This window comes from Mesoplodon mirus (genome assembly GCF_964341445.2).
Source record: "Mesoplodon mirus genome assembly, chromosome: 15".
Taxonomy (NCBI): domain Eukaryota; kingdom Metazoa; phylum Chordata; class Mammalia; order Artiodactyla; family Ziphiidae; genus Mesoplodon; species Mesoplodon mirus.
Genome location: NC_138991.1, coordinates 4,128,695 through 4,156,058, shown reverse-complemented (window position 1 = coordinate 4,156,058; position 27,364 = coordinate 4,128,695). Strand labels below are relative to the sequence as shown.

General features: G+C 44.5%; 1 protein-coding gene across 1 annotated transcript in view; it reads left to right on the top strand.

The window, feature by feature from the left end:
- ZNF831 (zinc finger protein 831) overlaps nt 1-27,364 on the top strand; it is a gene marked incomplete at its 3' end in the record, with an annotated part of 96,901 nt that overhangs the window by 29,870 nt on the left and 39,667 nt on the right. The window contains exon 4 of the mRNA XM_082644731.1: nt 17,492-17,643. Within this exon, the coding sequence (XP_082500857.1) occupies nt 17,492-17,643 (152 nt within the window). The remainder of the gene's footprint in view (nt 1-17,491; nt 17,644-27,364) is intronic.

Sequence of the window (27,364 nt, the reverse complement as noted above, 5' to 3'; positions counted from 1 at the left end):
GAACTGCAAACTGCGATTTCAATAAACCCCCAAGGAAAACTTCACAAGGGATTCAAAAGGCATCTCTGTGTTCCAGGGAGAGAGAGAGACAGAGTCCTGGTTAGGAACTGGGGTCTAGAGTTTCATGGTTAAAGGACTCAATGTGTTTCCCCATCAGTCTACCGGCTGTGTGTTTTTCAGTGGTGCCTTTTTTAAGGCCAGGCATCCAGCAAATATTCGAAATAACTGAGTTGAAAACACATCCATCCAGTTTAAGTCCTGAAGAGAGAGCATGTTAATTATTTACAGCTTTTATTGCTTTTTTAATTATGCAAGTGATGCATGTCCTTTGCAGAAAAATTAGAAAATACAGATGAGTGAGGAGAAGACAATAAAACATCCTAGTGATCTCACCACTCGGAGACAATCACGTTTAGGTGTATGCCCTTCTAAGCTTTTCTCCGTGATCTGTGCACGTACATAATCTCCTGACTGCAAATGCGGGGTGGGGGGGGGCAGATGGATTTTAAAACCCCTCTTTCATCGCGTCATTCTGATTGTCTCGCTCCTTTGCTCAAAACCCTTCAGGTTACCCACTGTGTACCCTCCTCCTTCCAACACCCCGGCCCCCCGCCCCACAAAGCTTTTCGGTCCCATTTTCCCATGGTCGCCCCCCTCCCTCTCAGTGTGATGTCATATGGTCCCAGCCCTTGCCTATTCTCTATTTGACACTCTATTTACACTCTGAACCCGGATCCCCAAGGCTCTCCTGCACCCTCAATCTCCCCTTCCTAGAATGCCTGGCCTTCTCCTATTGTCAGTGTTTGGTCCAGACATAGGTATTTGTCGAGAGGCCACACAAATTCCTAATGCTTGCCTACAGCTGCTCAGGCTCTCACTGGCCAGAGATGACATACCCTCCTCTGAGGCCCCTGCACCCCCTTTCACTTGTCTGCCAGGACCACGTTTCCAGAGCTGGCATCGCCGAGGGCTTGCTGTGTGCCAGGCACAGCATTTTTCTCTCAAGGAAACTGAGACACACAGAGAAGTCAGGCAACTTCCCCAAGGACCTGGATCTGAACCAGCGAGCCTTACTCCAGAGCCCAAGTGCCAAACAGCAGCTTGCCCCAGTGCTCCCAGCCCGTAATGGACATGAGAGTCACCTAGGGTTTTCTGGAGGTTTCTTGTGATGCTGGGTCAAATTCAGTGGGTCTGGGATGGGGCCTGAGATTCTGTATCTCTAACATGCTCCCCGGTGATGCTGAGGATGCTGGTCCAGTGAGCTAGCTTGGAGAGCAATGCTTTACATCACCCAAACCACATCCCGGGAGCTCAGGGATACTGGCACGTGGCTTTGCTCCCACAAAGCACTAAACTACATCTGAGTGACAGCTGGCAAACCTGAAGTCTCCAGGCCTCAGTCAGAGTCCCGGGAGATGTGGGGAGGGGGACAAAGGTGGGGTGCCTCATTTACAGTTCCCTCCTTCCCAACCCTGGAACTTGACTGTTTCAACAGACATTCATTGTGCACCTGCTAGGTGCCAGGTGTCTACACGTGGAGGCCGTTGGGGAAACATTCCCAAATAAGGCTGATGGTCCCAGGCTGGTCCTCCGAGAGGCCTGGAGATGTCTCTCCAGGATGCCTTGCAAACCCATCAGCAGCCCTGGGGCCAAACAGCCCATGTAAGAATCTTATTTGGGCTGCAACATTGTTGAAAATTTTGACGCTTAGTATCCAAATAATAAATGTCAGGAGATTTCACATATAAACCTGGATTTCGGCTTCTCTTAAAATATCTGAAGCTCTGAAGATATTGGGCCTGTCTTCTTGCAGGGTAGCAGCTGGCTGGGGCTGAGCAGCAGCTATGCTTGTGGACAGTGCCTGTGCTCTGCAGCCTGCCTCAGTCCCCACTTCTCCCTAGTGTCTTTTTTTCCCATTTTTTTTTCTTTTTAGTTTTTTTTTGGGGGGGGCTGTGTTGGGTCTTCATTTCTGTGCAAGGGCTTTCTCTAGTTGTGGCAAGTGGGGGTCACTCTTCATCGTGGTGCGCGGGCCTCTCACTGTCGTGGCCTCTCTTGTTGTGGAGCACAGGCTCCAGACGCGCAGGCTCAGTAGTTGTGGCTCACAGGCCTAGTTGCTCCGTGGCATGTGGGATCTTCCCAGACCAGGGCTCAAACCCGTGTCCCCTGCATTGGCAGGCAGATTCTCAACCACTGCGCCACCAGGGAAGCCCTAGTTTTTTTTTTTAATTGAAGTATGGTTGATTAACAATATTGTGTTAGTTTCAGGTGTACAGCACAGAGATTCATTATACACACACACATTCTTTTTCAGACTCTTTTCCCTTATAGATTACTACAAAATATTGAGTATGGTTTCCTGTGCTCTACAGTAGGTCCTTGTTGTTTATCTATTTTATATATGGTAGTTTGTATCTACTAATCCCAAACTCCTAATTTATCCCTCCCCCCGCCACCCCTCTTTCCCCTTTGGTAACCATACGTTTGTTTTCTATGTGTGTTTGTTTCCATCCATGGATTCATACCTTACAAATCAATGTATCCACTAATATATAATATTGTTTGGTGTCTTTAAATATATATATATATATATATATATATATATATATATATATATATATCACACTGTTAAGAAAAAAAATATATATATATATACATCTCACACTGAATTTATCATCCTTCAGTTTGATTTTTAAACTCCATATTGTGTTTTTGAAAATCTAGCCTTGTTTGGTACATACAGATAAAATTCATTCATCTTAATTGCTGTAGAGTATTCTATCCCATGGAAATAACACACTGTATTTTCCATTCCCCTATTTATGGACATTTAAATCATTTCCAGTTTTTTGTGTGTGTGTGCTAACTTTGCAATGAACATGCTTATACGTGCCTCCTTAGACACAATGTGAGAAGTTTTCTAAGAAATATACCTAAAATGGAATTACTGGGTTATAAGATAATCACATTTTCAACTTTACAAGTTATTACCAAATCACTCTCTGGAGTGCTTGTGTCACTGTAGGTTTCCTCCAGCTAACAGTGAGAGTTTTCCCTGCTCCCATATTCTTACTTATGTTTGTTAGGAGCAGATTTTTAATGTTTTGCCCACCCAGAATTTGTAGGATTGTGTATATATCCTAGATTTGCATATATTCTTTGCCTGTTATATATACTGTAGATTTTTTTTTTTTTTTTTTCCGGTACGCGGGCCTCTCACTGCTGTGGCCTCTCCCGTTGCAGAGCACAGGCTCCGGACGCACAGGCTCAGTGGCCATGGCTCACGGGCCCAGACGCTCCGCAGCATGTGGGATCTTCCCGGACCGGGGCACGAACCCGTGTCCCCTGCATCGGCAGGCAGACTCTCAACCACTGTGCCACCAGGGAAACCCTGCAGATATTTTTCCAGGTCTATTATCTGACTTTTTAAGCCCATTCATTTATATTTACCCGCATAATTGCAAATATCTTGCCTCTTCATTCCTTTTGGCATGTCGGATCTTCCTTCTGGGATTGTTTTCTTCTGTCTGAAGTATATTCTTTGGAATTTCCTTTAGAGAAGAAAAATCTCAGTTTTTATTAGCCTGAAAGTGCATGTATTTCATCCTTGTTGAAAAATATTTTTTCTGGGTACACAGTTTTGGGTTGACAGTTATTTCCTCTCAGTCCATCAAAGTTGTTATTGCGGGCCTCCCTGGTGGCGCAGTGGTTGAGAGTCTGCCTGCTGATGCAGGGGATACGGGTTCGTGCCCCGGTCTGGGAGGATTCCATATGCCGCGGAGCAGCTGGGCCCGTGAGCCATGGCCGCTGAGCCTGTGCGTCCGGAGCCTGTGCTCCGCAACGGGAGAGGCCACAACAGTGAGAGGCCCGCGTACAGCAAAAAAAAAAAAAAAAAAAAAAAAAAAGTTGTTATTGCATCATCACTTGGCTTCTATCTTGTGGTGAGAAGTCAGCTAGAAGTCTACTCATCTGTCTTTTGAAGGTCTCTTATCTCTGGCTACTTTCAAGATCTTCTTTGGTGTTCCATACTTTTACTTTGATGTATCCAGGTACACGTCACTTTAATTTATTCCATTAGGAATCCATTGGGCTTCTATAATTTCTGGATTGATGTCTACCTGGAAAATTCTCAGCCATTGTTCTTTAGATGTTGCCTCCATCCCAGTCTCCCTCCTCTTTGGAACATTGAAATATGCATCTTAGATCTGTCTTTCATGTCTCTTAACCTCTATTTTCAACAACTTTGTCTCTCCCTGCTATAATCTAGATATTTTGTTTGGATGTATCTTTAAAATGTTACTAATTTTCTTAATCCACTGAGTGTTTTTTTCAAAGCACTATTGACATATATTGAATTTTAATATTATTAATCATATTTAAAGTGTGCAATATAATAAGTTTTGACATGTTCACACTGGTGAAACCAACAACACTATCAAGATAGTAAACGTATTCACAATCCCCAAAGTTTCCATGTATCTCCTTGTAATTCTTTCCTCCTGCCCACTCTGCCACCCTCCCACCCCCAGGTAACCACTGCTGTGCTTTCTGTCACTATAGAGTATTTCACTTTTTCTAGAATTTTATAAAAATGAAAGCAGACAATATATACATTCCCTCCCCCACCTTTTTTTTTTTTGGCTGGGCTTTTTCTTCACTCCATATGATTGTTTTGAAGCTCATCCATGTTGTGTGTATCAGTAATTTGTTCCTTTTCATTCCTAAGTAGTAAGCCATTGTGTGGATATGGCACAATTTATTTATACAACCACTTGTTGGTAGACATTTGGCTTGTTTCAGTTTTGAGCTGTTATAAATAAAAATTACTATAAATATTCATATACAAGTCTTTGTATGGGTATAAGCTTTAAATTCTCTTGAGTAAATACTGAAGAGTGGAATGTCTGGATCATATATGGTAGAAGCATAATTAATTTTTTAAGATGCTGCCAAGCTGTTTTCCAAAGTGGTTGTATCATTTTACATTTCCATGAGCAGTGTGTGACAGCTTCCGCTTCACCTCCTTGCCAACACTTAGTATGGCCATTCTTTTTAATTTTTGTCATTCTAATAGATGTCTAATGGTATTGTATTAGTTTGAATTTACATTTCCCTAATAAATGATGATATTGACTATCCTTTCATGTGCTTATTTGTCATTTATGTATCTTTTTTGGTGAAATATCTGTTTGCATCTTTTCCCACTAAAAATGGGTTGTTAGTTTTCTTCTTATTGAATTTTGAGAGTTATTTATATATTCTGGCTATAAGTCCTTTTTCCGATATGCAAGTGGTAAATATTTCCTTCCAGTCTGTGCCTTGTTTTTTGTTGTTTTTTGTTTTTAATTCTCTTAACAGTGTCTTTTAAAGGGAAGACATTTTAAATTTTGATGAATTCCAATTATCATTCTTTCTTTGGATTGTGCTTTTGTTGTCATAACTAAAAAATCTTGGCCTAAGTCATAGCCACAAAGATTTTTCTCTTAAGTTTTCTTCTGTAGCTTTATTGTTTCAGGTTTAATATTCAGACCTAGGATCAAATTTTTGTATATGGTGTGATGTATAAATAAAAGTTCTTAGTTTTGCAGGTGGATACCTAATTGTTCCAGCATGATTTGTTCATCTATTTGTCTATTTTGATGCGCATGCCACGCTGTCTTGATGACACTGCCTGACTTGAAGGGTTACTCTAAAACTTAAATATTCAAGGCAGTGTGGTATTCACATCAAAATCGACAAATAGATCAATGAAACAGAATAAAGAATACAGAAATAGACCACACATACATGGTCAATTGATTTTTGACTAAGGTTCAAAGGAAATTCAATGGCAAAAGTATAGTCTTTTCAACGAATGTTGCTGGACCTGGAAAGTTTCCCCACCAGGAAGCCAAGGCAATCATGAGACTCACCTCATCTGTTCCTCTTCTCTCAGGGACCACTGCTTTCATTGCTTGGTGTCTAATGTCCTGAGAATCATTGTTTTAGACATTTGTCCATTTTTTTATTTGGGAGGGCACATCTAGTCACTGCTACATCATCTCGGTCAGAAGAAGTCCCTGGACTAATGCAATGGCCTCTTAATTGGTCCCCTGTTTTACATGTCTGTCGAGTTTTAAATTTAATTCCTGACAATATTATATTTAATTATTTTTAAAGTTCCATTTAATTATTTTTCAAATCTGCCTGGTCATTTTTATAGTCTCTTGCTCTTTACTCTTCTTTTTTTAAATTGAGGTATGATTGACAAACATAAAAGCTGTATATATTTAATATATGTATCTTGACAACTTTGAAGGTACATGTACACCATGAAGCCATCACCACATTCAGTGTCCTACACTTTCCTACACCTATCCATCATCTCTAGAAGTTTCTTCCCTTCCTCTTTTTTGTTTTTTGATAAGAATATTTGACATAAAATTTAAATTTTATGTAAATTTTAAATTTTTAAACTTTAAGTATATAAACTGCAAACAGTGACAGCTTTACTTCTTTTCCAATTTGGATTCCTTTTATTTCCTTTTCTTCTCTGATTGCTGTGGCTAAAACTTCCAAAACTATTTTGAATAAGAGTGATGACAGTGGGCAACCTTGTCTTGTTCCTGATCTTAGTGGAAATGGTTTCAGTTTTTCACCATTGAGGATGATGTTGGCTGTGGGTTTGTCATATATGGCCTTTATTATGTTGAGCAAAGTTCCCTCTATGCCTACTTTCTACAGGGTTTTTATTATAAATGGGTGTTGAATTTTGTCCAAAGCTTTCTCTGCATCTATTGAGATTATCATATAGTTTTTCTCCTTCAATTTGTTAATATGGTGTATCACGTTGATTGATTTGCATATATTGAAGAATCCTTGCATTCCTGGAATAAACCCCACTTGATCATGGTGTATGATCCTTTTAATGTGCTGTTGGATTCTGTTTGCTAGTATTTTGTTGAGGATTTTTGCATCTATGTTCATCAGTGATATTGGACTATAGTTTTCTTTCTTTGTGACATCCTTGTCTGGCTTTGGTATCAAGGTGATGGTGGCCTCGTAGAATGAGTTTGGGAGTGATCCTCCCTCTGCTATATTTTGGAAGAGTTTGAGAAGGGTAGGTGTTAGCTCTTTTCTAAATGTTTGATACAATTCGCCTGTGAAGCCATCTGGTCCTGGGCTTTTGTTTGTTGGAAGATTTTTAACCACAGTTTCAATTTCAGTGCTTGTGATTGGTCTGTTCATATTTTCTATTTCTTCCTGATTCAGTATTGGCAGGCTGTGCATTTCTAAGAATTTGTCCATTTCTTCCAGGTTGTCCATTTTATTGGCATAGAGTTGCTTGTAGTAATCTCTCATGATCTTTTGTATTTCTGCAGTGTCAGTTGTTACTTCTCCTTTTTCATTTCTAATTCTATTGATTTGAGTCTTCTCCCTTTTTTTCTTGATGAGTCTGGCTAATGGTTTATCATCTCAAAGAACAAGCTTTTAGTTTTATTGATCTTTGCTATCATTTCCTTCATTTCTTTTTCATTTATTTCTGATCTGATTTTTATGATTTCTTTCCTTCTGCTAACTTTGGGGTTTTTTTGTTCTTCTTTCTCTAATTGCTTTAGGTGCAAGGTCAGGTTGTTTATTCAAGATATTTCTTGTTTCTTAAGGTGGGATTGTATTGCTATAAACTTCCCTCTTAGAACTGCTTTTGCTGCATCCCATAGGTTTTGGGTCGTTGTGTCTCCATTGTCATTTGTTTCTGTCATTTGTATTTTTTAATTTCCTCTTTGATTTCTTCAGTGATCACTTCATTATTAAGTAGTGTATTGTTTAGCCTCCATGTGTTTGTATTTTTTACAGATCTTTTCCTGTAATTGATATCTAGTCTCATAGCATTGTGGTCGGAAAAGATACTTGATACAATTTCAATTTTCTTAAATTTACCAGGGCTTGATTTGTGACCCAAGATATGATCTATCCTGGAGAATGTTCCATGAGCACTTGAGAAAAATGTGTATTCTGTTGTTTTTGGATGGAATGTCCTATAAATATCAATTAAGTCCATCTTGTTTAATGTATCATTTAAAGCTTGTGTTTCCTTATTTATTTTCATTTTGGATGATCTGTCCATTGGTGAAAGTGGGGTGTTAAAGTCCCCTACTATGTAGGTGTTACTGTCAATTTCCCCTTTTATGGCTGTTAGTATTTGCCTTATGTATTGAGGTGCTCCTATGTTGGGTGCATAAATATTTACAATTGTTATATCTTCTTCTTGGATCGATCCCTTGATCATTATGTAGTGTCCTTCTTTGTCTCTTCTAATAGTCTTTATTTTAAAGTCTATTTTGTCTGATATGAGAATTGCTACTCCAGCTTTCTTTTGACTTACATTTGCATGGAATATCTTTTTCCATCCTCTTACTTTCAGTCTGTATGTGTCTCTAGGTCTGAAGTGGGTCTCTTGTAGACAGCATATATATGGGTCTTGTTTTTGTATCCATTCAGCCAATCTGTGTCTTTTGGTGGGAGCATTTAGTCCATTTACATTTAAGGTAATTATCAATATTTATGTTCCTATTCCCATTTTCTTAATTGTTTTGGGTACATTATTGTAGGTATTTTCCTTCTGTTGTGTTTCTTGCCTAGAGAAGTTCCTTTAGCATTTGTTGTAAAGCTGGTTTGGTGGTGCTGAACTCTCTCAGCTTTTGCTTGTCTGTAAACGTTTTAATTCCTCCATCAAATCTGAATGAGATCCTTGTTGGGTAGAGTAATCTTGGTTGCAGGTTTTTCTCCTTCATCACTTTAAATATGTCCTGCCAGTCCCTTCTGGCTTGCAGAGTTTCTGCTGAAAGATCAGCTGTAAACCTTATGGGGATTCCCTTGTGTGTTATTTGTTGTTTTTCCCTTGCTGCTTTTAATATGTTTTCTTTGTATTTAATTTTTGACAGTTTGATTAATATGTGTCTTGGCATATTTCTCCTTGGATTTATTCTATATAGGACTCTCTGTGCCTCCTGGACTTGATTAACTATTTCCTTTCCCATATTAGGGAAGTTTTCAACTATAATCTCTTCAAATATTTTCTCAGTCCCTTTCTTTTTCTCTTCTTCTTCTGGTACCCCTATAATTCGAATGTTGGTGCATTTAATGTTGTCCCAGAGGTCTCTGAGACTATCCTCAGTTCTTTTCATTCTTTTTTCTTTATTCTGCTCTGCAGTAGTTATTTCCACTATTTTATCTCCATGTCACTTATCCGTTCTTCTGCCTCAGTTATTCTGCTATTGATCCCATCTAGAGTATTTTTTATTTCACTTATTGTGTAGTTCATCATTGCTTGTTTCATCTTTAGTTCTTCTAGGTCCTTGTTAAATGTTTCTTGCATTTTGTCTATTCTATTTCCAAGATTTTGGATCATCTTTACTGTCATTATTCTGAATTCTTTTTCAGGTAGACTGCCTATTTTCTCTTCATTTGTTAGATCTGGTGGGTTTTTATCTTGCTCCTTCTCCTGCTGTGTGTTTTTCTGTCTTCTTATTTTGCTTATGTTACTGTGTTTGGGGTCTCCTTTTTGCAGGCTGCAGGTTCGTAGTCCCCCTTGTTTTTGGTGTCTGTCCCCAGTGGCTAAGGTTGGTTCAGTGGGTTGTGTAGGCTTCCTGGTGGAGGGGACTAGTGCCTGTGTTCTGGTGGATGAGGCTGGATCTTGTCTTTCTGGTGGGCAGGTCCACGTCTGGTGGTGTGTTTTGGGGTGTCTGTGGACTTATTATGATTTTAGGCAGCCTCTCTGCTAATGGGTGGGGTTGTGTTCCTGTCTTGCTAGTTGTTTGGCATAGGGTGTCCAGCACTGTAGCTTGCTGGTCGTTGAGTGAAGCTGGGTGCTGGTGTTGAGATGGAGATCTCTGGGAGATTTTCGCCGTTTGATATTATGTGGAGCTGGGAGGTCTCTTGTGGACCAGTGTCCTGAAGTTGGCTCTCCCACCTCAGAGGCACAGCACTGACTCCTGGGTGCAGCACCAAGAGCCTTTCATCCACAAAAAAGAGGAAAAGGGGGAAAACATCATAAATCTTGCTCTCCAAGTCCACCTCGTCAATTTGGGATGATTCGTTGTCTATTCATATATTCCACAGATGCAGGGTACATCAAGTTGATTGTGGAGCTTTAATCCGCTGCTTCTGAGGCTGCTGGGAGAGATTTCCCTTTCTCTTCTTTGTTCTCACAGCTCCCGGGTCTCAGCTTTGGATTTGGCCCCGCCTCTGCGTGTAGGTCGCCGGAGGGCGTCTGTTCTTCGCTCAGACAGGACGGAGTTAAAGGAGCAGCCGCTTAGGGGACTGTGGCTCACTCAGGCTGGGGGGGGAGGGAGGGGCACGGAGGCGGGGCGAGCCTGCGGCGCCGGCGTGACGTTGCACCAGCGCGAGCGGAGGCGGGGCAAGCCTGCGCCGGCCGGCGTGACGTTGCACCAGCGCGACGCGCGCCGTGCGTTCTTCCGGGGAAGTTCTCCCTGGATCCCAGGACCCCGGCAGTGACGGGCTGCACAGGCTCCCCGGAAGGGGGGCGTGGACAGTGACCTGTCTTCGCACACAGGCCTCTTGGCAGCGGCAGCAGCAGCCCCAGCGTCCCACGCCCGTCTCTGGGGTCCGTGCTTTTAGCCGCGCCTCGCGCCTGTCTCTGGAGCTCCTTTAAGCAGCGCTCTTAATCCCCTCTCCTCGCGCAGCAGGAAACAAAGAGGGAAGAAAAAGTCTCTTGCCTCTTCGGCAGGTCCAGACTTTTCCCCGGACTCCCTCCTGGCTAGCTGTGGCGCACCAGCCCCCTTCAGGCTGTGTTCACGCCGCCAACCCCAGTCTTCTCCCTGCGCTCCGACCGAAGCCCGAACCTCAGCTCCCAGCCCCGCCCACCCCGGCGGCGGAGCAGACAAGCCTCTCGGGCTGGTGAGTGCTGGTCGGCGCCGATCCTTTGTGGGGAAATCTCTCCGCTTTGCCCTACCCAGGTACGTGGGGAGTTTCTTGCCTTTTGGGAGGTCTGAGGTCTTCTGCCAGCATTCAGTAGGTGTTCTGTAGGAGTTGTTCCACGTGTAGATGTATTTCTGGTGTATCTGTGGGGAGGAAGGTGATCTCCGCGTCTTACTCTTCCGCCATCTTCCCCGGAAGTCAGAAATGGACTTCTTATTTTTTAACCTTGCTTATCCTTCTTTGATCATCAAGAAAGTGCATATTTTGATGTAGTCAGATGGAGTTACCTTTTCCTTTACGATTATTATATTTTGTTCTTGTCTAAGGATTTTTTCCTTGTCTCAAGCCCCCAATGACACAAATACAAAAAGATAGTCTCTTATGTTCTTTCTCTCTATATATTAATGTAAAGAAGGATTTATTTTTATTTTTGTTTATATAGAAAACAGTGGACCTGGGGTCAAGTTTGACTCTTGGCTTGTTTCTGTATGCCCTGTGTACGTCCTGTATACCTGTATGTGAGGTAGGCATGATTTTTGCATTTTAAAAAGAATGTGTACATGTATACTGGGTTGGCCAAAAAGTTCGTTCAGGTTTGTCTGTAAGATGGTACCAAAAACCCGAACGAACTTTATGACCAACCCAATACATATATATGTATACACACACACACATATGTGTATATATATGTATATGAAAAATGTGTGGCAGAGATTGTATGTGGCTTGTAAAGTCTAAAATATTTATTACCTGGACCTTTATATAAAAAGCTTATAGACCCCTGGCCCAATCCCCTTTTTTCACTTATTTGCTGTATTTTAACTTCCCGTTTGTACCTGAAGTTTATTTCAGGGCCCTCCATTCTGTATCATTCGACTCTTTGTTGCCAACTCCCAACACCACACTGTAATGAAAATGGGTGTTGTCATTAATAAAAGCACATGAGTTAGAGGGGTTAGAAAAGGCAGGGTCCATTTTCAGAGTGGAAATGGGAAAATGTAGAAAATTCATACTTGGACACCTAATTGCCCTGACATTAACTAGAGGCCTAGAGATTCAGAACATTCAGAAACAATGTCTCGGCTGTGCCCAGAGCAGGCACTGGACCATGGAATTGGATTTTATTGATTAATTTGTAACTGTGTACAGTGCTGTACGAAGCATGAAACACTCAGAGCCTTGTTCTAGGGAGCTTCTGACAAATGAACAATGAATTGTGAAGCCCCAAGTGAATCGGGATGAGTGAGGAGGAGATTGGAGGTTATATGGGTGAAGGGTGCTTTGTAAACCCTAAAAATGTAGATTCATCACAGAAGGGGAGAGCACAGGAGGACACACAGAGGATGGAAATCTCTTAATTGATGGTGTTTTTCCTTATAAAGCAGATGTTTATAGTCTGAAGCGTGTGTCTGCTCACTTTTTACTTATTCAATGAGGTAACTCTGAAGTGAGATGGAGACGCAGACCTAGGGACGAGGTGGCTGCCACTCCTCATGGCTGAGACCCTCTGTGACGTGCTCCACGGCACCAGAGCTTTGACCCCAGTCCCAAGTCCGGTTTGGTGGGATGCTGAGGGTCTGCTATACCTCCACTCCACTTCTCTTTGCTTTGTCACTCCCTGTGGGATCAAGAGAGGAAAGTGAGGAGGATAATAGGACAGACCACATATTCCTTCCCCAGGATGAGCATGTGTCAGGCAGGCCACGCAAACCTGCAAGTCTGCCTCCTTGGATCTACCTTCCAAGGCCTGGCTGATAAAAGGGACAGTGGGCATGGGGGTCAGGGTGGGATTGGAGTAGGCAGGGCGGTCAATGGCTGTCAACCGGCATCAAGATACGTGACAAACCTCACCCTGCCTCCTTTTGTGAGCTTCCCACTGGACTCCAGTCAAAGCTGGTGTCCCCTGCGCTCTTGACCTTGGTCCACCAGTCATCAGTGCCCCGGCTGGAGCTGACCTGGGGTAAGAAAGCTTTTTTCTGATTGGTCTTCCATGAGGTCTATAAACAAAGATATTGTGCTGTTCTTATGTAAGTGCTGATAATGTCGGCTCTTACAGGAAGATCTACAGAGACCAAGAGAGCAGAGGGTGTGTCAAGTATGAGTTGGATTTAAAGTCTGGCCCTTAAGTAGCAGCTTATTAAAACAAAATGTAAAGCACCATACAAGACAGCTAAAAGCAGAAAATTAGACATGAATACAAAAATCTAGACTGATCTTCAAAACATAGCCTTGAGTAAAAGTAAAGTGAGAATAAGAATGGCTCTGTGGTACAATGTCATGCACAAAAGCGACACTACATATTTATAAGCATACATGCCTGTTTAAGGAGGTTTGGCAAACATGCCCGAGTGCCTCTGGGGGAAATAGGCGGATGGGAGTGAGAAGAAGAGAAGCAGGGGCGACACTCTAACCTTGCATCTGAGGTTGGGCTGCCTAGAAGCAGAGCCTGAGACGGGGATTCTTGTACAAGAGATTTATGCAGGGAGGGCTCTCAGGAGACTTGTAAGGGATGACGGAAGCAGACAAGGGCGAGGGAAGAACTCAGCAAAGATGCGGGCTTGGGTGTCCAGTCGTGCCTGATCCCACAGGGAGCTCTGGAGTGTGGAGTGCGTCCCAGAGATGGTCCTGCTCAGAGGCAAAGAGACTGGGCTTTCACACCCTGTGACAGTCGGTCAATGGCTAAGGGCCCTTCATGGGGGGTGTGCACACTCTCCCAGGCCTTCCAGGCAAGCTGGCTCCCACTGGCCTAGGGCAGCCCTCTTGAGAAGGTGGTCCCAGCAGCCAGCCACAGATAAGCAGCCCGGTGAAGGCGGTGGAGACAGGCGCTAATGGCATCTGCTGAACTGCGAGGGGCCTTGCAGGACAGGTGACGGCGAGCGTGCAGGACCTGCCCCACCCTGACTGTCCTTTCCCAGGGTGATGCTGCTCTAGGAGGGGCTGCACACAGAATGTTCTGGAGAACACAGGAGGGAAAAAAGTAGACCCTGCCCATGACTAAACAAAAATTGCTTTGAAGACAATGCCAAGATCCACTTGGGCTCCCCCCAAGGCCAAAAGGGTCCAAATTCCGCCTTAATGAGATCTGAATCCAGAGGCTGGAGCTCTCTCAGCGGTCTCCTAGTTATTTTCATTGAGCGCAGTTCCTTGCTTTTGTCCGTTTTCCAAAAGCAAACCTCGCTGCAGTTCAAACTGTGCCATTCTTAACACCTGCCAGCTTGTGGCAGTCACCCACTGACTGAGGGCAAAGGTGACCCACGGCACACAGGGGAAGACTGCTCCCACACCTCCCACCTTCCTTCCTGCCTTTGTCTCTGTACTTGGAAATCACTCTCCCCCGGCCCAGCAGGAGCCCCGACTGGTTCAGGGGGTTGTGATTAGCAGAACGGCAGCCCTGTTGCTCTCCACTTGGGCTCAGATAGTCTTTCAGGAACCTGGGGTCTTGACAAGCAGGGATGGGTTGCTTCAAAGAACCAGGAAGGCACCCCTGGGGAGTGACAGCTCCTGCCCAAGACCCGGGAGGCCATAGTGCCTGTAAGTGGAGCCTCTCCCAAACATGAAAAAGATGAAGAAAAAGTCACTTTTTCCTTGTTGCTGCTATGAAAATGAGCACCCAAGAGGATACGGAATTCTGCAGATCTTACTTAAATTCTGCAAGCAGCCCTGATTATTAGGAGACTGCAGCTGGATGTTGGCGGCAGCTCAGACAAATGAGAAAGAAAAATGGCCAAGCAGGTTACCTCACCTTCCTCCCCAGCCTGGTGGCTCTAAAGAGCATCATCGAGGGAACAGAATTCTTGTAAACTGAGGCTTGCAAAGGGAAGGGAGTCCCTGTGGCTCAGCCAGGCAGCTAGAGGCGGTGCAAAGATCTTTTCAAAGAGCTGACCACCGATAATGGTCAAAATGGTTCAGGGACTCGAGTCAAGAGTTTAGCTCCCAACTGGCTACAGGGCTTCGAGTCTTAGGGCATATTGCAGGTGTTCTGCCTCTTCGTTCTTTCACCTGCCAAGTGGGGGGTTAGGCCAGCTTGCTGGTCTGCTTTTGGCTGCACCCTAAGAAATGCACAACTGTTCATTTACCATAAGAAATGCACAACTGTTCATTTACCAGTTATACATCTGTTCTACTCCCCTAATGTATTATGTACATTATAAAGGGCCTGCAACAATAGATATAAGAAAGTCTAGATAAAAATAACTGTAGATAGGGCTTCCCTGGTGGCACAGTGGTTGAGAGTCCGCCTGCCGATGCAGGGGACATAGGTTCGTGCCCCGGTCCGGGAAGATCCCACATGCCGCGGAGCGGCTGGGCCCGTGAGCCATGGCTGCTGAGCGTGCGCGTCCGGAGCCTGTGCTCCACAACAGGAGAGGCCACAACTGTGAGAGGCCCGTGTACCGAAAAAAAAAAAAAAAGAAACTGTAGATAGAAGCTCAGTATTTTTTTAAAATTTATTTTATTGAAGTATAGTTGATTTACAGTGTTGTGTTAATTTCTGCTATACAGCAGAGTGATTCAGTTACACACACACACACACACACACACACACACACACACACACACACACACACACACACACACACACACACACACACATATATATATATATATATATATATATATATACACATTCTTTTCCATTATGGTTTATCCCAGGATACTGAATATAGTTTCGTGTGCTATACAGTAGGACCTTGCTATTTATCCATATAATAGTTTGCATATGCTAATCCCAAACTCCCAATCCATTTCTCTCCACCCCCCCACCCCCGCTTGGCAACCACACATCTGTTCTCTATGTATGTGAGCCTGTTTCTGTGTTGTAGATAAGTTCATTTGTGTCATATTTTAGATTCCACATGTAAGTGGTATCGTACGGTATTTGTCTTTCTGACTTACTTCATTTAGTATGATAATGTCTAGGTCTCATGTTGCTACAAATGACATTATTTCATTATTTTTTTATGGCTGAGTAGTATTCCATTGTATATATATACCACATCTTCTTTATCCATTCATCTGTCAATGGACATTTAGGTTGTTTCCATGTCTTGGCTATTGTGAATAACGCTGCTATGAACACAGGGGTGCATGTATCTTTTTGAATTATAGTTTTGTCTGGATGTATGCCCAGGAGTGGGATGGCTGGATCATATGATAACTCTATGCTTAATTTTTAGAGGAACCTCCATACTGTTCTCCACAGTGGCTGCACCAATATACATTTCCATCAACAGTGTAGGAGGGTTCCCATTTCTCCACGCCCTCTCCAGTATTTGTTATTTGTAGACTTTTTAATGATGGCATTCTGATGTGTGAGGTGCTACCTCATTGTAGTTTTTTTTTTTTTTTTTTTTTTTTTTGCGGTACGCGGGCCTCTCACTGCTGTGGCCTCTCCCGTTGCTGGCACAGGCTCCGGACGCGCAGGCCCAGCAGCCATGGCTCACGGGCCCAGCCGCTCCGCGGCATGTGGGATCTTCCCGAACACGAACCTGTTTCCCCTGCATCGGCAGGCGGACCCTCAACCACTGCGCCACCAGGGAAGCCCCTCATTGTAGTTTTGATTAGCATTTCTCTAAAGTTAGTGATGTTGAGAAGCTCACTATTTTCTTTCTCTACCCTTGTCATGCCCTCCCCCTGGGATGTGAAAGCTCTGTTTTAGAGATTATATTATTATTATTTTTGAATGTTTATTTCACCTTTTATTTATTTATTAACATCTTTATTGGAGTATAATTGCTTTACGATGGTGTGTTAGTTTCTGCTTTATAACAAAGTGAATCAGCTATACATATACATATGTCCCTATATCCCTCCCTCTTGCGTCTCCCTCCCTCCCACCCTCCCTATCCCACCCCTCTAGATGGTCACAAAGCCCCGGGCTGGTCTCCCTGTGCTATGCGGCTGCTTCCCACTAGCTTTCTATTTTACATAGACCAGATGATCTGGAAGAGCTTCTCTGGGGGGAACATGTGTGATGCCCGTTTTTTCAGAGGAGACGCTTTAGGCCTGACCTGTCCAATAACGGTAGCCACTAGCCACCAGTGGCTCTTTAAACTCATTAAAATGAAATTGAATGTAAAGCTCAGTTCCTCGGACACATGAACTACATTTCACTCACTCTAGAGCTGCCTGTGGTTAGTGGCCACCGTATTGGTCCATGCAGGTTATAGAAGACGCCCATCACTGTGGAAAGTTCTACTGGACAGCCTGTTTAGTAAGTAGTCAAGACCATATAATTCAGTATTTAATTACAGCAACTGACCTTTATTAAGCGCTTGTTGTGTGCTAAGTGGTGTGGGAAGCATTTTCTAGGCACTATCTCATTTCATCCCTACAACGGCCGCCTGAGTTGTGTCCTGTTGTCTTCCCCACATCCTGGCAGGAGAATGAGGATTGGAGGGAAGAGGGGCTTCTGACAGCTGATGAGCTGCCTGGACCTCACGTCCCTGTGTTCTCCCAGGCTTCCCACACGGACCTGGGTTTTATCCTCTGGGCATCCTGTCTTGGATTTTTGTGCCTATGAGCTCCTGGACACACTCTCAAGGCTGATCACTGCCCATGTGCTCTCGTCCCCCAGGTACAAAGGGAATTTCTTGCAAAGTCGTTTCCAGCTGAGAGCCAGCAGACTGAGGAAGCCACACTGGGTGCTGAGAAAAGATAGCCGTTCACCCGCATCCGAGGGGCTGGCCCCACGCAGGACCTGCGGGCAGGCTTCTTCCGAAACGGCAGGTAAGGGTCTCCTTGGAGGTGGATCCAAACTGGGCACCAGGCTGCTGGGATGTGAAATGAGCAGAGCAGCCATCCTTGCTGTCCGGAGCCTGAAGTCCAGCAGGGAGACGGATGCATGTGGGGTGATGACAAAAGTGTCACCACTGTGGGACAGTCGAGACCCTAAACTAGGGGAGAGGGTCCTGGGTGAGGATATTGAGAATCCAATATTGAGAAGACAACAAACGTCCTCAAGTACTGGCCACGGGTGCCCAGCCCTGTGTCCAAGTACAGATTCCCTCCAGGACCTGGAAAACCTGAACTGGAACTCTGGGTGCCTCTACTTTTTCCCCACGATTAAAGAGGAAGTTCACTGGATTCTTTCCACAGGGCCATTGTGAGGCTAAAGTGGGTCAGTGGATGGGCTTTCGAATGAGTGTGAGATAGAAGAATAGGGAGCAGTTATGATGTGAGGGCTGCAGGGAACATGCTTCCATGGGCGGTGGTAAGAGGGGCCCTCTCCATCATTCTCGGAAACCAACAAAGGATGAACTAATGGAGGCTGCTTCCTGGAAAAGGGCTATTTTAAGGTGCCATCGCTGGGCAACGAGGGCAAATCGCGTAATTTCTCTGGACCACAATTTCCCTCCCTTCCTCCCCTCCGCCTGGCAGTCATGAGCGCAGCCTTCGCCTTGCTGGCAGTGTGTTGACTGGGGAAGATGGAGACCGTATTTGAGAAGGTGGCCGGTCCCCTCTGGCCAGCGGTGACTGAATTACCATCCGTTCGTGGCTGATTGCTGTCTGTCTAGCTCAAGGGCTGACCCTCGGCTCTGCCTGCTGGCTGCAGTTTTGGTCCCTGGAGACAGTTGCCTGGGGCCCCTCCTCCTCCACCTCTATGTGGCTCCAGCGCCCCCTGCGGGCAGATGGTGCTTCCATGCTGCCCCTCGACCCCCCCACCTCCAACCCCGACGCCCTCTCTGGTAGGCAGGCAAGGACGAGGATTAGTCTTTTGCTCAGTGAGAGTTTAAATCAAGGTAGGTATTTGCTCAACTGGATGGCCCGTTGTGGAAGGAAAAGCACTGTCTTTTTATGGAACGTCAAGGGTTAAGACCTTGTTGGGGGAGGCTGAGTGGGTGTAGACAAAAATGCAATCAGAGGGCTTCCCTGGTGGCGCAGTGGTTGAGAGTCCGCCTGCCGATGCAGGGGACACGGGTTCGTGCCCCAGTCCGAGAAGATCCCACATACCGTGGAGCGGCTGGGCCCATGAGCCATGGCCGCTGAGCCTGCGCGTCCGGAGCCTGTGCTCCGCAACGGGAGAGGCCACAATAGGGAGAGGCCCGCGTACCGCAAAAAAAAAAAAAAAAAAAATGCAATCAGGGCACCCAGCTTTGCCCTTTCTTCATTTTCTGTGGGTCCTCACCTTGAACTCCACTGCTTTCTTCCTGGTCAGGTAGATGCAGCCAATGGAACTGCCCATTGGGGTGTTCACGGGCGATACCACCTCCACAGCAGAACCCACCAGAACTGTCAGTTGTCCCTAATAGCAGTGCTTTCCCACCAGCTCTCTTCCCAGCACCCTAAATAGAGCTGAATCAAGCTGCTCCTGGAAACGCACATCAGCTTTCATGTTTCCATTGCTAAGCTCCATGCCAGAAACTGAAAGGGAAAAGATGACAATCCCTGCTCTGGATAAATGTGGTTCAGGGTGAAGACAGAGACAGGCTTGCTGGCCATCCTATGCTCAAATCACGTGGGGAATGACACTGGTGGGTCAGTGAGCTCCCTCCTGGGAATCTTCTATCTGTATAGCGAGGCCGTTGTTGGAGGTCTTGCCCACCCAATGGCTCAGTGTGAGGATAGAGCGAGCTCGTGTGCGGCAGGGAATTTGCGGACTCCAAGGCAGGTGATAAATGTTGATTGTAATTATCTCCTGAGCATAATAAGCATACGTGTGTTAAGATCTGGCGTATGCTGAGTGCCGAGTGAGTGTGGAGCATGTGGTAACCAGCGTGCCTGTTATTTAGCAGAGGACAAGGTCAGGGTTGGAGGAAGAGCCCAAAGGGGGAGTTTTCTCGGGAGGGAGACGGCTTCTTCTGGAAATTCAGGTGTAGGGAGAATAGAACAGAGGCTTTCTGGACTGGGGAAGAAAATTGCCTATGGCAGCCGAAGAAATTGCCACAAACTTGGTCCAAGATGTAAAACACCTTGGTCCAAGGTGTATTCTCTCCCAGTTCTGGAGGCCAGGAGTCTCGCTATCTCTCCGAAGCCTCTAAGGGAGGATCCTTCCCTGCCTCTCAGCTTCTGGGGACTCCAGGCATCCTTGGCTTGTGGCCGCATCACTCCAATCTCTGCCTTCATCTTCACAGGGCTTCTCTCCTGTGTTTCTGTGGGTCAAAGCTCCCTCTGTCTTTCTCTTATAAGGACACTTGCTGTTGACTTTAGGGCTCGCTCTAAATCCAGGATGATCTTATTTTGAGATTCTTCATTTCATGAGCAAATACCTTTTTCCAAGTAAGGTCACAGTCACAGGGTCTGTGGCCTAGCACTTGGAGGGGGAGGCATGATTCAACCACTAACCACTTCAACAACTTTCCCCCTATCTGGGAACCGACAGAAGGGACCTTAAAATGTGTTTCTAAGTGAAAAAGGCAGCAGCACCCATGAACACTCAATTTACAGTAATGCCCATCATCTGTGCGCTTAGGGTGTGCAAACAGTTTTGGCAGGAAAGTTCTATTATAAGCTTAAATCAGTGTGTATTCATTAAAATGGGATCACCCAGCCCCCCACCCAGCAGGATGTGTTCACACTTGCGGGGAATCTTGTCCAAGTGACTACAGGCAGCTTCGATCGTGAGACGGGTGTGTTGGGTAAGGGGCCCTATTTGCTTCTCTTTGGGAAGAAGGCCTGTGGCTGGCTGGATAGGGGGCGGGCAGGGCCTCTGAGTGTGGCTGTGTGGATGGTGCCCATAGGGGCTGAAATCCAGCCACCACTGGTTGGTGCAGCCTTTTGCTCTGACTGTGGGGCTGTCAACCCAAAGCAAGGAGCTCCTTCCTCCTTCTCCCAAGGGGGTGGGGGACACCTTTCCACACATTCTCCAGTGGAAGTGGTTGCCTCTTCCTAATTTACATGTGTACGCCATCTGCTCATGGTACCCCTGGGGGCCCCAGTGCCAGCAGAGAGACCAGCTGGAAAGCCTCTGATCTTTCATGGTCCTCTCCACGCCATCTTTCCTTTACAAGCTTCTCTTGGCCTCAGGAATGGCCTTTCTCCCTCCACATTGGGAGAATCCCACTTCTGTACACTTCTGATCTCAACATCAGCCTTTCCTACCAAAATCCTAAGAGCAAACTGCGGGCTCCAGTGAATGGGGGAGAAAACCAGCCCCAAACAGAAAAAAAATCAGAAACGAAATCTAAATGTGGAGCTAAGATTGAGAGGCCAAATGTAATGCAAATCCCCCTGGGAACCTAGTGCCCCTCCCCCCATGTAGGTAATAATGTTGCAGCAACAGCCCAGGGTGGTGACAAATGTCTGCACTTTCATGTTTGTTATTGGAACAGCCAGTTGAGTCAGAGGTCTGGGTCACTGGTGCCCATTTTCAAAGGGCTCCCTCCTGCCACAATGTCCACTCAGGGCAGATGTGAGCCTGTGGGGTGTGGTCTAAGCATTCGCCCGGGGAATATTAATCACTCCGCCACCCCCATTCCTTATTGAAGTGTCAGAGAGGGAACAGGGATGGCGGGTGGGGTAAACCAGCAAGCCCGGGGTGGACGGGCTGTTATGGACACCACTGGGTTGGGGGCAGGTGGTAGAGTGCATTAAAATAAATACCACCTGGAAATCAAAGGAGCTTGGGAAGTTTATTTACACCATCTCCCAAAGCCAATGTTTCACAGCAGAGTGACAGGCGCTCAGAGTGTTGGGTGTTTGAAGACAGAGTACTGTAACTTCAAAGGAACCTAAAGATGGGCCTTGGTCGCCCACCGTTTACAAACAAATTTCTTGTCTCCTTTGACCTGGCAGGTCCTGGTTGGAGAGATCAGAGCTGGCTGCTCAGTGAGAGAGCTGACCTCACGGTGTGTGTGTGTGTGTGTGTGCGCGCGTGCCCGTGCGTGTGGGCGCGTGTGCGTGCACGTCAGTATACTTGTGAATGCATGCAAACATGTATATTTTTGTGGGGGGAGGACCTGGTTTCCACAGCAGGACAATGATAGGGTGATCTGTTTTGGGTGACCTGAGGGGTTGTAACTTGGGGGGACTTGATGAAACCCAACAAAGAAATTGAGAATAACCTTTGCAGGGGAATTTCCCAATTCGAAGGTAGGGAAAACCTTTGGTCCTGATCCTTGAAGGCCAATTAGAATCAGCAAAACATTTTCAAATAAGTAGACAGGAATACTTGTGTCCAGGGGCCGAAATAAGATATTGTAACGGATTATTTCTCCTCTTTACTTTTGGAGAAACTTCCTGTCAATAATTTATGAAAATGAGAGAGAGGATGTTTTTGAAAAATATCTTTTAAAAGGATGCTTAATTTCCCTCTACTTTCAACTATTCCAATAGCTTGGTACTAATCGTTCGAATTAACAGATGGCTTGGTAGTGAAGTCATCTGCATGCAGAAGGCCAGAGGAGTTATGAAGGATGGAGACCTAATTTATAAGATTTTATGGTGACTGGGATCTTTGAGACTCTCCTTAGAACTGAACTTTTTCATTTTTTTTATTTTTATTTTTTTGACTTTCCAACACCACTGAATTTAATATTTTTCTTTTTAAAAAATTTTTATTTTATATTGGACTATAGCAGATTTACAATGTTGTGTTAATATCAGGTGTACAGCAAAGTGATTCAGTTTTACATATATATATCTATTCTTTTTCAAATTCTTTTCCCATTTAGGTTATTACAGAATATTGAGCAGAGTTCCCTGTGCTCTACAGTAGGCCCGTATTGGTTACCTGTTTTAAATATAGTAGTGTGTTTATGTCAATCTCAAACTCCCAATTTATCTCTCCCCCCCACCTTTCCCATTTGGTAACCATAAGTTTGTTTTCTATGTCTGTGAGTCTGTTTCTGTTTTGTAAATAAGTTCATTGTATTTTTTTAGCTTCCGCATATAAACGATATCATATAATACTTGCCTTTCTTTGTCTCACCTACTTCACTTAGTATGATCATCTCCAGGTCCATCCATGTTGCTGCAAATGGCATTATTTTATTCTTTTGTTTGTTTGTTATGAATGTCACATGCCTTTTATTTATTTTATTTTTAAATTTTTATATTGAAGTATACTTGAATTACAATGTTGTGTTAATTACTGCTGTACAACAAAGTGACTCAGTTATACATATATATATTCTTTATATATATACATTTATATATTCTTTATATATATACATATATATATTCTTTTTCATGTTCTTTTCCATTATGGTTTATCCCAGGATATTGAATATAGTTCCCTGTGCTATACAGTAGGACCTTGTTGTTTATCCATCCTGTATATAATAGTTTGCACCTGCTAATCCCAAACTTTTAATCCATCCCTCCTCCACCCACTCTCCCCCTTGGCAACCACAAGTCTGTTCTCTATGTCTGTGAGTCTGTTTCTGTTTCGTGGATAAGTTCATTTGTGTCATATTTTATATTCCACATATAAGTGATATCATATGGTATTTGTCTTTCTCTTTTTGACTTACTTCACTTAGCATGGTAATGTCTAGGTCTCATGTTGCTGCAAATGACATTCTTTCATTATTTTTTTATGGCTGAGTAAAAAAAATAGTATTCCATTGTATATATATACCACATCTTCTTTATCCATTCATCTGTCAATGGACATTTAGGTTGCTTCCATGTCTTGGCTATTGTAAATAGTGCAGCGATGAACACTGGGGTGTATGTATCCTTTCGAACCATGGTTTTCTCCGGATGTATGCCCGGGAGTGGGATTGCAGGATCAAATGGTAGCTCTATTTTTAGTTTTTTAAGGAACCTCCATACTGTTCTCTGTAGTGGCTGCACCAGTTTACATTCCCACCAACAGTGTAGGAAGGGTTCCCTCTTCTCCACACCCTCTCCAGCATTTATTAATTGTAGACTTTTTGCTTATGGCCATTCTGACTGGTGTGAGGTGATATCTTATTGTAGTTTTGATCTATATTTCTCTAATGATTAGTGATACTGAGTGAACTTTTTTAAAACCTAAATTCAGTGGTCCATCCCATCCAAGTTCCCAGCAAAGGTGTGGAGGGAGCTGGAAGTTTCTTTGGAGACATCAAGTATCGTTGACTTACCAAACGCCCCAGGCTGAATGTGACTAAGAACTGCAGCTTGTTCCTATTTCAAAGAACGTCCTTCCTCACCCAGGGTCACTTCCAGATCAGGGCTGAGGTGTGGAGTTAGGTGGATTTAATCTCAGACACTTGAGCTGCTTCACTGAAGGGACTGGTAAAAAATGGTTCTTAGATATCAAGTAGTTGAACATCCCCAGGAGAGCAGACCTCCCCTTGAGGACAGTCCCCATAATCCAGACGTTCTTCACGGGATTCACCTCCCAGTTGGAGGTTGGCTGGGGAGGCAGTGACTGTCACAGGATGAGAACAGTCCCTACTAAACTGACTGCTGATACATTTAGACCCCATTCTCTTTGTCTCTCTCCATCTCTCCTTACCATTACTTTCCATCCCTGCCCTTTAGATTGACTTTCACAATGTCATGTAAACTGATTGCCACGTGAAACCCCAAATCATGCTCAAGTCATTGAATTTAATGAGATGGATGGGAGTGACCACTGGGTTGATTCATTCCCATTGGCAGAATCAGGTAATGAAGAAGAGAAAACAGGTGAGGCTAATTCCAGAGAGTGACGGGAACATCAAAGACTTAAGAGAAGCCCTATAGAAAACTTGAGGAAAGTCTAGAATATTTTTTGGATGGGAAAAAGTCTCTCTCGATGATCTTGCTCTGAAAGTAAATGTAAAAGTGAAGAATAGCCCATTGTTCTACTCTATGGTTTGGTGGAAAAATGTACTCTGCCCCCCCCCAACATTCGATTAACCTTTGTGGATGTTAACAATTAGCTCATAGCTTGTCACTATAACCCACAAACTGGAAGTTTGTTTTACTTTCATTTTTGTAGGTTCATCTGCTTATTTTCACAACATTAGGTTTCATGGTTTTTCAAGATAAATTCTCCAAGTCCTTAATTTTCCACTGTTTACTGTGAAATTTTGGTCCCCATTGTGAATGAATTCATTTTTCGTGGTCTTTCCTCCCGGTCAGTGATCTCAGCTAATAAGGACCCTGTTTGCCCAGCTGATAAGTCATCTTCTCCTTTGCACAAGGTGCCTAGCAGAGCCATAGTGTTTGTTGAATGACCAACTGAACAGCAGAAGTGAGTCTCCTTATTTTAAGCTTCCTTTAAGCTCACCTTCAGTTGAAAGGACATTCAAAACCAGCCCCCAAATCTTTAAGAATGAAGGAAGGGGCATGCAATCTGGAGGTTGTGTTCCTGATGGTGCTTTGGGGATGTGTCAGCAATGGAAGAATCCAGTGGGTATCGAGTTTGGATGGCGGTGGGCTAAGCAGCATAAAAGCAAACTTCATCGTTCTTTTCCTCATAAAAGAAACTTCCTTATCTAAAAAAAAGTTCCAGCTCCCCCTACCCCCTTGCTAGATTCAGATTTCTGGAATCGCCATCTTCACCTGTAAGGATCATCTAATGCCACCTCCGCTTTACAGGTGAGAGCTCTGGCGAGACAAAGATGGGAACTTTGAGCCGGCAGGTGTTCGCTCTGATGTCTTTTAACTTGGGGTCCTCTCTTACACCACAGGGGGACCAAATCTTGAGTGGGGGATGTGTTTCCAAAGCCAGCAGTAGTCAAAATTATCTTTGAAAATTCTACAAGTCCATCATAAGAGTATGAACGGTGTCTACAACTCTGAGCAGAAATACTCAGGCGTAACACGTTTGAGGACCATTGAGGGAAAGGAAGGAAAGAAAAAAGGCAGTCCGTCCATCCGGGCTGCTTTGACAACAAACAGCAATTTCTGGTGAGGAATGCTCAAAGGTCCCGGCTTGGCCGTGTGGTGTATGCGATTTGGTTTCAGCATGAAGTGTCTGAAACTGTGATGACGTCTTCCTGGACTGGCTTGTTGCCGGGGGATTAACTGAGATGTTGGATCTGTGTAGGAGGTAGTGAGTTTCAGAACTCAGGGTTTAAGTTGAATGTGTGATGGGCCCCTGCTGGGGCGGTTTCTCATCTTACCTGAGCACCTGTCTTCCTGGTGCCACTTTAAGAATTGGGGGGCCGTTCTCCACTTGGCAATTACGCCCGTGTAATTAACGGTCAGAGAAAGACCATCTTTTGTAGCTTAAGGGGAAGTTCACCACTAAGCTTGTTATGAAAACGATCTCTCCGCTTTTTACTTACCAAGTGAGGGTCTTAGGGACTTAGGAAGGGCGGCTTTGCAAGTGCGTGTTGTGTGCGCGCGTGCGCATTTGTGTGCTCGCATTTGAGTGTTATTTTTCCATTAGGAAAAGCAATTGAAAAACCCACACGTCCGTACAAAGTGGGTGACACCACCTGAGCAAAAGCCACTACTGAGATTCTCTTTTGTTGTGGTTATACAATTCCTGATGCATCTCTCCTGATGAGGTCACCGCTCTGAAATGAAGACTTTTCTTTCCAGAACGTGGGGCACGGGGGCGGTCGTGGGGGGGGCGTGAGCGCAACGTCATTCAACTCTGTTTGCATTTCAAGTGGGACATTCTAGTCTCTGGGAGCTTAAAACCCATCAGCAGCCACAGCCCTGTTACCCTTTTCCTAATATCACAGTTATTGACCCTGGGCTGCAAAAAAAGAATCTCATAATTAGGTTTGCCCTGTTTCTGTGTTTATGTGCACATCTCTTTCTCTCTAGCCGATGACATATCAACTTTTATTTTTTTTATTATTGAAATCCTTTGTGGTAAAAGGACCTGCTCCATTAACTGAGACCTGTTCTATTTACTCCGATGCTGGGATACATTAAAACATTCCGTGATATAAAGAGCGCTCTTATATATTTCCTTAGAAACGCATTTTGTGGAACTGAATGGAGAACACTGATGTGGTTGAGGTTAATTATTCGGGCTTTTGCCGGGCACATTGGAAGCTGTGCTGCTTCTGCCGGTACACGGACTAAAATTGGAACGCTGAAGAGGAGCCCAGCGTGGCCCTGTGCCCAGATGACACATCTGAAGTCATATTGATTGAGGGAGATGCTTTATTGAACGATAAGAACTCCACCGAGTTTCTGGGTTTGCAATTTCCTGCAGCTGGCGTGGCTTCTGGCAGTAAACACCGTGTGATTCGGGGCTACATTTAAAAGTGAGATTTTAGAAAAATCTCCCAATAACTAAACTCAGAGGGCACTTTCAGTTTAGGAGCTGCACCCACATCTAATCACCCCAACAGACTTGTGATGAGTGACTCATTCTCATTTTGCAGAGAGAGAAACTGAGACTCAGAGAGGCATCCAGTGACTTGCCCAGGGCCACCCAGATGATGAATCTGGGGGTCCATGGTGTTTCCTGCTGTCAGAAATGTCACATCTGCATGTCACCTGTGCAATTAGTTGCTTATGTGACCCATTTAAGCTCACTGACAAAAACCATAAATACATTTATTTAAAAAAAAACTGTTTATTGACACCAAAAATGGAAAGCCAATATCACATGCCATTAAGAGAA